Source organism: Corythoichthys intestinalis, chromosome 17 (assembly GCF_030265065.1).
Source record: "Corythoichthys intestinalis isolate RoL2023-P3 chromosome 17, ASM3026506v1, whole genome shotgun sequence".
NCBI classification, from domain to species: Eukaryota; Metazoa; Chordata; class Actinopteri; order Syngnathiformes; family Syngnathidae; genus Corythoichthys; species Corythoichthys intestinalis.
In genome coordinates this window covers 27,712,830-27,728,033 of record NC_080411.1, presented here as the reverse complement: position 1 = coordinate 27,728,033, position 15,204 = coordinate 27,712,830, and the positions used below count along the sequence as shown (strand labels likewise).

Genomic DNA, 15,204 nt, shown 5'->3' with positions numbered 1-15,204 from the left:
CACGAGTCATACACAAGTGTTTTTTATGGAAAATAATTCAATTATTTTTGTTCTGATGGTAATAATGTTGAGCTGTGGCTTTGGGTTTAGGCTCACCTAAAGGACTGCATTTATTTTAATTTTATTTAGAATAATTTGTTATTTTTAAAATTTTATTTCAACTTAACATTTATACGTATGTTCCACTTTGCCAATATGTTTTGAAAAATAAAAGTCCTGTTCAATGGAAAAAAGTAGAGCTGTAATTGAAACCGTGATATTTTGGCTTAAGGTTATCATACCGTCAGAATAGCATACCGGCACATGCCTAATTTATATATATATATATATATATATATATATATATATATATATATATATATATATATATATATATATATATATATATATATATATATATATATATATATATTAGGGCTGTCAAATTACAGTTAAAATATTAATTAATCATAATTAATCGCGATTAATCGCAATTCAAAGCATCTTTAAAATATGCCATATTTTTCTGTAAATTATTGTTGGAATGGAAAGATAAGACACACGACGGATATATACATACAACATACTGTACATAAGTATTGTATTTGTTCATTGTAACAAAAAAATCCACAAATGGCATTATTGGCATTCTTTCTGTTAAAGTGATCCACGGATAGAAAGACTTGTGGTTCTTAAACGATAAATGTTATAGTTACAAGTTATAGTAATTTTATATTAAAACCCCTCTTCATGTTTTCGTTTTAATAAAATTTGTAAAATTTTCAATCAAAAGTAAGAGTTAATATAATAATAAGAATAAAAATAACAATAATAAAAATAGAGTGACCAAAGTCTAAGTTTTACGTGTATTTTGCATAGCTATTTTGATATGGAATGCCTGTTCATTTTGCATTGTTTGTTTAACTGTGTGTCAGAATAGGGCCTCATTACAATAGACTGAAGTGCTTTTCTTTTTGTGAACATTATTTTTTCACTAAACGATACTTATGTTTGTTGTGAAGGAGTTGCTGAAGCTTATGCCAGTAAACGGCGCGGTCCAAAGAACGCCTGTGTCCACTCGCCTTTACTGTATAACCTATATCTGTACATATCTTACCCAAAATACAACAAGAGACACATAATTGCCACTAAAAGAAAGAAAACTTACCGAAATATGTGTGGAGCACAAATAGCAATTTGCATTGCATTGTGAATACAGCATAAACGTCTCACAACTACTAATTCTCCCACGTTTAGAAGAAATAACATGAGTATGGAACGGCGCTGCCCCCAAGCGGCCCGTGGCATTCTCTTCACTCTTAATGTCAATAAACGGCCTCATTGTAATCTGTTTGAGGCAATATGCGAGCGGGTCATTCAGTGTATGCGTTAATTGCGTCAAATATTTTAACGTGATTAATTTAAAAAAATAATTAAGGCCCGTTAACGCGATAATTTTGACAGCCCTAATATATATATATATATATATATATATATATATATATATATATACACATATATATATATATTATACACATATATTAAAAATGAAGTAATTTTCTGTTTTTTTTCCCCACATTGTGTCCCTCATGATTGAGGTTTACCCATGTTGACAATTACAGGCCTCTCTAATCTTTTCAAGTAGGAGAACTTGCACTATTGGTGGCTGACTAAATACTTATTTGTCCCACTATAAATGCCCTAATCCGTTCCAAGCCACCCCCAAATTCAGACATAAATCTTTTATAAAGCATTAAAATGCATCAAAACGGAAGGTAACAAATACAGTGCAAGTTACAATTGGATTATTGCACAATAAACATAAATGAGAGTTGTGCATAATGTAAAAAAAACAAACAAATAATAGAGTAAACAATAAAAGTTAATACACTCATATAAAGCTACCGGGACACCTAAATGCCTGAGGGGCGAATGAAGACGACGCTGGGATACACACATACATACACAGTAATCTTTGCCAATTGGATGCCTGGAAGATGCTAGGCAATAGCCAATGGCGTAGCAGCTATAAGCATGTTACGTTCAGAAAACTCTAGGAGCAGCGAGTAGCAGCCCATACTGTATTTTTGCCTTCTGTATCCTAAAATTTCTTTTGTAACAAGAGGCACACGCCCATTGGGGCTTGTTGTAACCTGAAAACGTATGTCCATAAGTAGAGGTACCACTGTAGGTCGAAAGAATCACAGGTTTCAGTTTAGTGAATGTCAAAGGCAGTCCTTTGCAAAATTATTGTATATTACTGTGGAACCTATAATGTTTTTCCCAGGATACTAGTTATACCTCAGATTTTTTCAGATTTAGAGGGGGGGAAACACTTTGGTAAAACTGAGTAACAATTCATATTGACAATTATTTACAAAACACATATTTTAGATAGCGCAATAAGCAGGGTTATTTTATTTTTACATGGTTGCTCCATTGAACAAATCCTAATCGTGTTCACAATATGGAATATGATATACAGATTGCTAGTGATGAATTTCCAGAAACCGACAGTGGTGCTGGAGCAGCAGCACTCTGTCTGAAAAATGGCTAATTTACATATGCATTCCCCAACACACACATTCAGGTATTCAGGCGAGCTTGGGATAGACCAATGCTCAATCACCAAGTAGAAAAAGCATATCCTGCATGTACACTTTTTGCTGGGGACGGGACATTAATAAGAGCAACAGATTATTGAACGGGGGTTAGGACTACATTTCGCACCAATATGAACCAAATTAAAAGATCCATGCAAAATAATTCTGTATTGACTTATACTAACTTTCATGTGTTTAGGTTCAGGTGATACAACGTTCGATTCAAAGCTTTGTTTTCAAAATCTACTAAAGAAAAATTTTGAAGTGCAAGTCCCTTTATTTAGAAAACCGGACCATTCCAAGAAAGGGTCCACTTCTCGGGGACACTGGATCACCCCTAGACTCAAACTAAAGTATTGCTATAAAAAGTGATTTGAGAATTAAAAAAAAAAAAAAAAAAATCAGATTTCCAAGGACCGATCTACATCTGAGGCATACTACTGTAGACTACCCCAAGACTCGAGCCAAAGTACTCTAGTGAAATTCTGATTCTGATAGCTTGACTTTGTTGTTCCTTCTGGAGGCTGGCCTGAGTTTTGCAGGTTAGCAAGTTCACAGAATTTAATTTTATTTTAACTCTGATGCTGGTCGGACTTTCAGTAGCAAAATAAGTGGTGTTTTACCTCCACAACATTGAGATCTTTTTACATTACTTACTTTGGCTGCTGCTGGCCAAAAAAAACTTCTAATATCCCTACTCTACAAAAGGGGTGGGGAGGGGTGCAGCATGTTGTCGATATGAATCTATCAGAGCTGTGTGAGTGCACGTGTGTGGCGGGGAGGGGACGGGGTTAAGTGATCAGCCAATCAAATGTGCATTTGGGGGGGGGGGGGGGTGACTGGCACATTCAGCAAGTAAAAAAGGATAAATATAAGTCTGAAGGTAATAAAAATAATTCACATAATAATGGTAGGGTCTGTTCTATCCTTACAACATATGGGAGGACAATCTAAATGACCTATATAATGAAATCATTATATAATAAAAATAAGGTTGCCCAGAAGTTGGTGGGATAATTTGAGCATCCTGAATAGTTTCTAGTGCAATGCAAACCTACGCCCTTGGACTAAACAAACACAAATGTAAAATGAGAAGACAAAAACTCACCCAGACACAAACTAACCTGCCATGTTCCTGTCACCACTCTCTAAGCAACACCCATTAAAAAAGACACAACACTAACAGAATTAATTTAGGCAGGGAAAAAAGCAGGTAAAAATCCGTGTAGATGGGTCGTGTGTAAGTGGCAAATAGTACCAGTGGTCTAAAACTCAAATTTGTCTTCCTAAAACTCCTTAAGTCATTGCGCCTTTACATTAAGCCTTGTGAAGTCCATGACAGCTTTACTTTTATAGCAGCAGTAAATGCTTGAGCTTGTCTTTTTGATACTGTATCTTCTTTGACAGTGTTTCTCAACCTCTGTTGAGCCAAGGCATATGTTTAATATGAGGGGGAAAATTCAATGTAATGTAATAATGTCACAAAGGTACCTGCACAGGTTGATTATGTACAAAGTACTTTAAACATCTTTTAATAGTTTTTTTTTTTTTTTTTTTAATAGTTCTGTCTAGCTCTATCTGTACAGTAGCTGACATACACTAATGAAAAAGATACATTATTTGATTGAATTCTATGGAAACTTTTCCGACACTTAAATGTAATTATATATTAATTTTCAATGCAGGTTTAGAGTGAGTGTACAGTATATGCTGAAATTTGTGCTACAATAAGTTGAATTTAAATTCCTAAATTTTTCAATTGGTTCAGTTAAAAAAGCTGAATTTGAATTTATTTGTACACTGCAAATTTATAACATCTTCATCAGATTAGTTTTCATAAATCTAAATAATTTTCTCTGTTAACAGTAAATGGAAGTAAAGTAAATGGAATAATCATTTACTTTAAGTGAATATTACTATTTGTTCTCATTAAAACCATACATCTAAAAGTAAAGAAAAAAAGAAAAAGAAAAATTTGCTTTCAAATAATGTTTTGAACAATATCTATTCTTGAATTAAGAGCATTCTTGACATTTCAAAGTTTGTTTTTTTTTAGATTAAATATACTCAGCTTTCAGCTTGATGAAAGCCTACACTGCAAATTTATAACGTCTTAATCAGATATTTTTCTTAAGTCTTCAAATAATTTTTTCCATCTTGTTTTGAGTGTTAAAGACTTTAACAGATTAGTGTGTCAGGTTATTCCTCTATAAATGTGTTACTAATTATTCTTATTCAGCCCATACGTCTAAAAGTTGTTTTTTTCACCCAAATCAAGAAAAAAAAAATCAAATAATGTTTTGAACCATATCTGTTCTTGAATTAAGAATATGTATAACATTTCAAAGCTTTATTAAGATATTTATAATTTAAAATAAGATAATATTCTAATTTATCGCTTATAATAAATCTAGGTTTTTTTTTCAGCTTAATGAAAGCCTACTCTGCAAATTTCTAACATCTTAATCAGATATTTTTCTTAAATCTAGTCAAATAATTTTTTTCATCTTGTTGAGAGTGTTAAAGACTAGTTAACACTTTAATGTGTTACTTTAAGTACTTTAAGTACTTTAAGTATACACGTATTAATATTTGTTCTTATTAAGCCCGTATAGGCATGTGCCGATCAGTGTTGTTAATCTAACTTTAAAAAAGTCATTAATTACAGTTAAAAATTACTTCTCCCAAAAAGTAATTGCGTTAGTAACTCAGTTCCCTGAATGTAAGAGTAATTAGTTACTTGGCAAAGTAACTGGTGATAATTTTTTAATGTTTTTTTTTACTTAAAAAACAAACAAACAAAACAGGTCACACAATGTGAAATTTAAAGGGTTTTTGGGACAATTGGCCCTAGCCCAATTCTTTACCCTAAACTTAACTAGACACAGGGGTATTGCGGATATTGCGATAACTAGATAGTAACCTTTGCAATGTGTGGAAGTCATTTAATGTTGTAAATCAACCGTTAAAGTTGTTAAAATTGCTCCCATTATTGCATTAATTCCCTTCTGTCTGCTTTTGACATGTGTAAGTTTTAAAACTATTTCATCATTTAAAGATAGATTTAAATCAAGATTTTGCTGATTTAGGAGCATTTTAGATACAAAGTTACTTAGGTTCGTTAGGAAGGTTCTCTACAGCAGAGCCTTCCTGAGGAGTCTACTGCTTTAAGATGGCGGCTGTTTAACAACGCATCTAGTTCTTTATTATACATGTTGCTAATGCAGCCGTGTCTGTCATTTGCATGTAGTTCTGTATATATGTGATATCTACAGAAGTATCATGTGGGCGTAGTTTGTAGGCTATCGGCTACAGTCAGGTATTATTGGAGCCACCTAGCATACTAGCATCGCGTTTGCAATGGCGTCACCCTCCCCTGCCTCCTCCCCACTCCTGCTCTGCTCTCACGTCTCCGTGAGTCCGTCTTTCTCACACTTTTCGCGCTCAGTCAACTAACATAGTAACGCACGCCTTTCCCGCCTCATTAACGGTAACGGTGTTGCCAAGATGAGAAAAGTAATTAATTAGATTACTCACTACTGAAGAAAATAAGGCCGTTAGTAACGCCGTTATATTCTAACGCCGTTATTAACAACACTGGTGCCGATAAACGGTTTCAAGGTGGTATGAAAATGTCACGGTTTCAAAACTGCATAAATTTTCCGTCATACTGTCCCTAAGGTATTAGCTATGTTTTATCTAACATGAATGCAGGGAGAAATCGCCCACTTGTAGCTGCAAGGCTCAACCCACCGGCTGTTGCTCAGTGTCAGTAAGTCAGCTGTGCTTCACGATTGGTGGAGGAGGTGAAACTCCTGAACTTTTTCCCCCCATTGAAGAATACGAAATCGCTGGTATGGGAATACTTCGGCTACAAACAAGTTCAAGTCGGCCACAGTTTAGAGGAGGAGGGCCAACCGACATGTAAAACATGTTTGCGGAGGATGGCAATACCTCCAATATGAATTTGCATTTAAAGAAAATTAAAGGTTAGTGCGTTTTATGGAAAATAATTCAATTATCTTTGGTCTGATGATAATAATGTTAAGCTGTGGCCGTTTTAATTGTATTTAGAATATATATATATTTTTTTAACTTAACATTATACTTATGTTCCAATTTGCTAGTATGTTTTGAAAAATAAAAATCCTGTTCAATGGAAAAAAAGTTTTTTTGAACGCAGATATCTCAAAGTAAAACATTTTAGAACTTTAATTGCAAAACCGTGATACCATCATATTTTGGCTTAAGGTTATCGTACCGTCAGAATCTCATACCAGCACATGCCTAACCCATACTTCTAATTTTTTTTTTTTTTTTTACGTAAATCAAGAAAATTTTGGTTTCAAATAATGTTTTGAACAATATCTATTCTTGAATTAAGAGTATTTCTGACAAACAAGCTTTTTTTTTTTTAGATTAAATATACTAAATTTTCGCTCAAAATAAGTTTGCTAATTTTCAGCTAGCTAACTTTCTTATTTCAAGAAATCTAAGTGAGTAAAATTTACTTGAAGCACTGGCAGATAATTTCTCTTATTTCTAGTAGATTTACACTGAAAACAAGGGAATTTAACTAGTTTTAAGGAGGTGTGTTTTTGCAGTGTTAAACAGTTCTACGTTTTTCTAAACAGCTCAACAATATCAATGCACACAGTGGACCTGTGACATCACTGTTTTTTTAGTCAACCTATCCCAAATTTAGCTACTCAGATTCCGTTTCTGGTGGAACATATGTGAATACACGTGTGTCAGTGTTGTATTATACGCAAAATGATGTACAAAAAGAAGTTCGAAGCAAGAGATGACACTTGACACGATATTATAAGCAGAAGCAGCTGCCCGCAGACACTAGCATTTCCTCCACTGCTCAACTAAACCCTTCAGCTAAAACTTTGGCATCGGCCTGCATCCACGCTTTCAACCCCTCCCTTCGCTACGCCGGCTTCTCCGTCTCTTATCCCTTAAATACTGTGACACGTCCTGGCAGGGCTTTCCGGGGATTTGGCCCAAGAAAAAGGAGAGAGAGAGAACAGGATTCAGCAGAAGTGTACCAGAGGTACGAAGTGTCCCGTCAGGCTTTGCTTCAGTACTGTTTGCGCTCGTCTGCTGGCTGTGATACTCAAGACTGAGTCCTAATCTGACTAAGGCGAAGAGACAAAAAGAAGGGTGTCAAACTGTTGCCGTTTTTATGTTCTGTGGTACCTCAACATACGATCTCTTCGACCCACAGTCTTTTCGATATCCGACGTAAAATTTGACTTGCCATTTGTTTCTACATCTGACGACATGCTCGAAATACCATGACATGACAGCACCGCAGACGGACGCACGGAGGATTTTCTTTTGAGAGAAATCAACACGTTTCAAAAAGGTTGGTACAGGTGGTGAAACAAGGAAAAAGGTGATGCTTACCATTGAAATGACGATGCAAATGATAGAAAAATATGAGCGTGGGGCGCACATCCGTGAACTGGCTCAACAATACAGCTGTAGAATGTCTACACCGTTTGCCAGTCTTTATAAGTTAAGGTGAAAATTATAATTGTGGTAACATCGCTAAAGAAATCGCCAGCTTCGTCAGGTGTTTATAATTTATTTCAGAACTTGTCAAACACAAAACGTCTACTCTTTGCCGCAGTTGACGGTGTTCTCAACAAAACATTAAAAAGTGAAAGTAAACTCTCAACCGCACCGCTCCCTCCCTCTGTGTACGCTCAGGTACGGCAAAAAAACGGCTGCCACATTAGAACCCTATTCGTTATTATACATTATTAGAAGAATTATTAATATTATTATATTATTATTCCGATTTTTATTAATAATTTATTTGTTTTGCTATGTGTAAATGCCATTTGTAATAGTACCAGCAGTATGTATTAAGGATTTAGTGTAGTTTTTTGCACTGTGGAACGAATTATAATCTATTCTTATGGGAAAATCCTGCTCGTCATACGACTATTTCGAATTACAAACAAGCTCCTGGAACGAATTAACTTTGTATGTTGAGGTACCAATGTATATATCTACAACTGTTAAAAAATTATACATTGTGATTTCTGGATATTATTATTTTTTTATTATGTCTCTCACAATGGACATGCACTTAAATTAAAATATAGAGACCCCCAAATGATTTCTAAGTGGGAGACCTTTAAAAAGAGCAGTGTTCAAAGACTTATTTTCTTCACTGTATACGAGGTGCTGTCTATCGCTTTAAGTGCAGCTACTTGTTGCTAGGGATTTTTTCTTTTGTGCTATGAGTTATCAGTGCCCCATTAATCCCCCCAAATTTCAAATTACTAGGCTGTTTCAATTCACAAGGATTTGCTTCAAAGCAGCAAAATGAGACGTGATCAAATGGTACACATTAATTTCACAACTGGATCACAAATTTTGTATTTAATTAACCATTTCTTTTGTGAATCTTATAAAAACAGCACCATCTGTCAAATCTGGTGGGGCACTGCCTCCCCTGCCCCAAATACATTATGTTGAATGCCTTTCAGATCAAATCAAAAACACTAATCTGACACTTTTTCATAAACCTCTAAAGTTTTAGCTCTGCACATTTATTAGAGCGAATGGGACAAATTAACACATTGAATAACTCCAGAAACACTCTGGCAAGAGGTGACATCAGCGTCCTCGGGCTCAGATGCTGTGTCACACGCGGGGCAGATGGGCCACTTGACACCAAGTGAGTGCTTCTCAATTCCTCTGCCATGTCGCGCTCATCCATCTGCAGTATGGACAAGCGTTTCCTGTTGTTTAATTAAAGTGAGTGGTCACAACAAACTTTTGTGAACACTCGAAACTCTGGTAACCAATGACACCATCTCTTTAAATATCTATTACCTTGTCAGGATTAAACAAAATAGACTTCACTTTCAGTTAAATTTAGGTGCCATACTCCTAATTACTGTGGATGTGGCATGTTTTAACTGGCTGTGCTAAAGATGTTCTACAAAGTGTCCTTTTCGCATTTTTTTTCATTGCAGCTTGTATGCTTGTTAGTTAATTAGTGGCTTCCTAGACGGGTGTAACTTGGGCCAAGGACGAATCCATTCAATTTGGGGCACATCCAACTACTGGAAGTTGGCAGTTCATTACTTTTTTGAACATTTCTGGCTCAGGACAGGTCTTTTTGTGGACATTTTAATTCATTTTCATGAATATTCGTTTTAAAATGACCCTATCTGCAGTGATAAAATGTATTCAGACATGGACTTTTATTAAAAATCAGCTGTATGTAGCTATATAGAAGGAGTGGCACTTTAATGACACCGTAAATGTTAAGATCTATGACGTCTTGGCAGACTCTTTCAATAATCCTCTTTATTCTGTATTTCATTGTACTGCTCGCAGTTGTTCCGGTTTGAAAATGTGGTAACACTTTACAATAAGGGTACCTTAATTAACATTAGTTAATGCATTTTTAGACAATAACTAATGTTTAAGTAACATTACAATAATTAATATAATTGCTTATCTAACATTTATTGATATATTAATTAACATGAGTTAATGCATTAGCTAATGCATTCGCTAATGCATAAGTTCATGCATTAGTTAATGCATAACCAGACACTAACTAATGGTTTGGTATAATTAAAAAAAAAAAAAAATAGGCCCATATTGGGTTAGGATTTTGGGTTTAGGGTTAGGGTTTGTTAACTGAGCATTTATAATTTCTTGGTTAAGGGACACATGTGCTACACTTTACAATAAGGATCCAAAAAGCATTCAGTAATGGTTAATAAAGGTTAAAGGGGGGTGGGGAGGGACTTAAGTATTTATAATTTCTTAGTTAAGGGACACATGTTCCACACTTTACAATAAGGGTCCAAAAAACATTCAGTAATGGTTAATTAAGGTTAAGTAATACTTATGAGGTACGTTCACATGAAATAATACCATACTTAAGGTTAGGTTAGCAGCACCCAAGGACTCACATAGCAATGTTTCTCATTTTAAAAGAATATAATCACTTATTATTATTATATATAATATATATTATATATATTATTTATTACAAGGACTCACATAGCAATGTTTCTCATTTTAAAAGAATATAATCACTTATTATTATTATTATTATATATTATATGTATTACATATATTATTTATTATAACCTAACCTTAAGTATGGTATTATTTCATGTGAACGTACCTCATAAGTATTACTTAACCTTAATTAACCAATACTGAATGTTTTTTGGACCCTTATTGTAAAGTGTAGCTCACATATCCCTTAACTAAGAAATTATAAATGCTTAAGTTCCCCCCTCTTAACCTTTATTAACCATTACTGAATGCTTTTTGTACCCTTAAATATAAAGTGTAGTACATGTGTCCCTTAACCAAGAAATTATAAATGCTCAAGGTTCCCCTCCTTAACCTTTATTAACCATTACTGAATGCTTTTTGGACCCTTGTTGTAAAGTGTAGCACATGTGTCCCTTAACTAAGAAATTATAAATGCTTAAGTTAACAAACCCTAACCCTATATAGGCCTATATATTTTTTTAGTTTTACCAAACTATTAGTTACTGTCTGGTTATTCATTAACTAATGCATTAACTAATGTTAATTAATATATTAATAAATGTTAGATAAGCAATTATATTAATTATTGTAATGTTACTGAAGCATGAGTTATTGTATAAAAATGCATTAACTACCGTAATTTCCCGAATATAACGCGCACTTTTTTTCCCCAAAATCAATTGGTAAACTCATGGTGCGCATTATAAACGGGTACATGGATGGAGACAGAAACATATATGTATTACATATATATATATATATAAACCGATTTTTTTTTCATTGACACGGCCACGTTGTGTTGAAGAAACGTATGCGGCCACCCGTTGCCGACCATTACGGTACGTCACCGTTTTGTTTCGGTAATCTTCACTCTAATCGGCCGAATGATTTCGTCTGTGTTAAATTCTGCTTTTTTCACTCTTCATAAAGCACAGAATTTAGTTTCTTGAACTCATTTGAGTCAACGTTTATTGCTGCTCCGCAATTCAGACCATTACAAATGTAAGGACACACACTTCCTGTGTCCGTCAACTATATCGGTCCCTCGGGAAACTCAAACCCAAATAACAATAGTTCCTTTTGTTACTCTCGTGCTGACAGCTATGAGCTCTCACGGATTTCCGACTTACGTTCTCACTTTCATTTTACCGTATCAATCCATGGAAGAAACATTTATTCATCATGAGGAAACGAGCAAGTTATACAGCAGCCTTTATAAGAAAAGTCACATCTGTTTTGTTTTCTCCTAGATTCTGGTAAGTTGGAGAAGTTGTCAAATCATATTATTACCATAAATATTATCAGTTCACGTTAATGTTTTGAACTACCAATGTGCTATGCTTGAGCTGTGTTTCACCAGTCAGTAAAATGACATCTCTGTATCTGTACACAAGCTCTGTTTTCTTGTATTCTTCTATTTATTGGTGCTAAAATTAGGGTGCGCGTTATAAACGGGTACAATAATTTTCCCTAGATTTTACAAGTAAATTTGGGGTGCGCATTATACACGGGTGCGCCTTATATTCGGGAAATTACGGTAATGGTAATTAAGGTACCCTTATTGTAAAGCGTTACCGAAAATGTTTTAATATTAGAGCTGTCACAACTGACTGCTCTATGAACTACTTGAATACTCAGAACAATATAAAAAAGATTGAATCAGCGTTATTATTTAAAATTATTATTTACCAGCTGATTATTATTTATTTGGAATTGTTTGATGACTAAGTGAAACCAAATAAGCAAAGGAGTAATGTTGCACTTTTTAGATTCTGATTGACTGGAAGTCACGAAAGGCAGGGGATTAAATAATAATTTCCTCCTATGCACAGAGGAAACATTTCTTGACAGTGGTTGATGAAAGTTTTAATAAAAAGTCGGTATAAGACTACAGAGAACATGCCAGAAAAATATCTCTGTGATAGAATACACCCTTCACAAAAGAGACACCTGCTGTGTGTGTCAGTGTGTTGGCATGCATGTCTGTGTGTGTGTGTGTGTACTATTTCTGACGAATCTAATGAGGCCACTTTTAACCAAAGTTGGGAACAACAAAGACAGTTTAATAGCAATCTGTGGCGCCTTATCATGCAGTTATCACAGCATGCTTTTATATCACCCTCCCCCAGTGTCTTTTGATGTAGTGCGTTGTCACGTATAACGACCTCTATAGGGTGAGGAATGGTTTTTTTGTCTATTTTTTTGTCTATATTGTCTAGAACATCAGCTTTTATCTCTGTCTCGTTTCACCTGCTGTCCATCACAGTTTGTCTCGCAATGTTTACCAATATAAACCGTCCTTTAAATCTCTGGTAACTGGCAAACAAGGTATTATCAAAACATCTTTTAGTTTTGGCAATACAGAGATCAAAAGGACTGATAGAAGTTGGACTCCATTTAACTAAAATAGAGACAAGTTTCCTGAGCGAAACATGGGAGGCGCCCTCTGTGATCATTTCTGCTCCGGACTTCTGGTTTAGACAGAACAACATGTAGTGAAGTGGAAGTAAGCAGTGTGTTGACAAAGTTAAAACTATAAAATCAAACCCGAAGAACCCACGGAATCTCCAAAAATTGATTAAGCACAATGTAGATGAGACTCTGAAACTTTCTGTGCTGTGAGTGAACTCCTGGAAGTGCATATATGCAGTGTATCACAAAAATGAGTACACCCCGTGCATTTCTGCAGATAATTAAGTATATCTTTTCATGGGACAACACTGACAAAATGACACTTTGACACAATGAAAAGTAGTGATTTATTTTCCCCTCAAAATATAGCCATTAGTATCTAAACCCCTGGTAACAAAAGTGAGTACACCCCTTAGAAACTACGTACACCCCTAAATATCCAAATTGAGTACTGCTTGTCATTTTGCTTCCGAAATGTCATGTGACTCGTTATAGGAGTGCTGTCAGCATTGCTGCAGAGATTGAAGAGGTAGGGGGTCAGCCTGTTAGTGCTCAGACCATACGCCACACTCTACATCAAATTGGTGTGCATGACTGTCACCCTAGGAGGAAGCCTCTTCTGAAGACTGTACACAAGAAAGCCCGCAAACAGTTTACTGAAGACATGTCATGAAAGCACATGGATTACTGGAGCCACGTCCTATGGTCTGATGAGACGGGCGGGCTTTTATGTGTACCATCATATATTTAGGGTGTACCCCGTCTACTGCCCATAGTTAGCTGGGATTGGCTCCAGCACCTCCCTGACCCTTGTTAGGATAAGCGGCTCGCAAAATGAATGAATGAATATACAATAATATCATTATTATTATTATTATATATATATGTTTTAACCTTGTAATTACATTTGATGACTACATTCATCAAAAGCCAACTTGCAAATTTTTCCAGACACAATCTGTCATTCAGGCATTTTTCCTTTTTTTTTTTTTTTTTTCTTTTTTTGTTTTTTTTTTTGCTTTAATTCTTGGGCAAAAATGGGAGATGTCAAGTCACAAAAGCAACAGTATGGCAGATAGTGTACAATTCTTCAAAAAAAGATTATTTAAAGTTATTTATTGCCACTGACAGTAAACATAAAACATAAAGAATTAGACGTGATTTAACAACCACATGTTCACACATAACGCCATTTACGGGCGGAAATAACTGCAGCGGTTTGATAGCTTATTTTTGACATAACTCTGTATTTGTATGTCTGATGGCCAAGGTGTGTACACCAAAAGGAGAAGCACAATGGCCATCGAATTGAAGCATCAAGTGTGGGGAAAAATGGTTTAATTGTAAATTCTAAATTGTGTGATTACTATTTTAAGTACAATGTTATAGAATGCTCTTACTGAATGGATTAATGCATTTTTATTCATCTCAAACAGGTAAGATGATTTGTAATTAGAGTTCTTTCCTTAAATAACAAACAATTCAAGTTTAGTCATTTTGTGTAATACATAAAACCTAACAATCCTTAAAATTAATTCTTTATAAATTATTTAGCATACATTTCAACTGTTTTCTCTTCAAACTATTCTGCTCTAGTAAAAGAAATTGTGAAACAAAATGCAAATAATGCAAGGAATACTGTTTTGTTCATTTTAAATATTGGGAATTGCTATAGGACAAGGTTTTTCTTCACAATTATGTTTTACCCCTTGTTACCAGGCAAAGAAATGTGTTTATGCCCACTAAAATAAAAGAAATTGAAAAGAAACTGGACTTTTACAAGTGAATCACTGCCCCGTGTTTAAAAAGGAAAAATATGAAGAAAAACACCTTTATTAAGTTGCTACTAAGTGACCTTCCTTCTGTTTACCGCTTTTTAGTGGCGGTAGACCAAGGGCAAAACGACAATAAGGATTTTTTTCTACTTTTTCATACTACTTATTTTTTAATCATTTATTTGTTGCTAGAGAACACTTGCACACAATGTCAGTACTGACAGTTGAAAGGAAGATTGCCGTGTATTTAAGTGGGAAAAGTTTTTATATATTTATATTATAAGGAACCACAACTGAGCTTTTTTTTTTTTTTTTTTTGCATGATTAAAAAAGATGACCGTTATACAACATTACTTTATTTTTAAAAAATGACCATTTTTGGTTTT

At 34.6% G+C, this 15,204-nt stretch overlaps 1 protein-coding gene across 1 annotated transcript in view; it reads left to right on the top strand.

Annotated features, from left to right (window-relative positions):
* nsmfa (NMDA receptor synaptonuclear signaling and neuronal migration factor a) overlaps positions 1-15,204 on the top strand; it is a 102,763-nt gene that overhangs the window by 41,527 nt on the left and 46,032 nt on the right. The window contains 1 exon segment of the mRNA XM_057818627.1: positions 7,573-7,641. Coding sequence (XP_057674610.1) covers positions 7,573-7,641 — 69 coding nt within the window.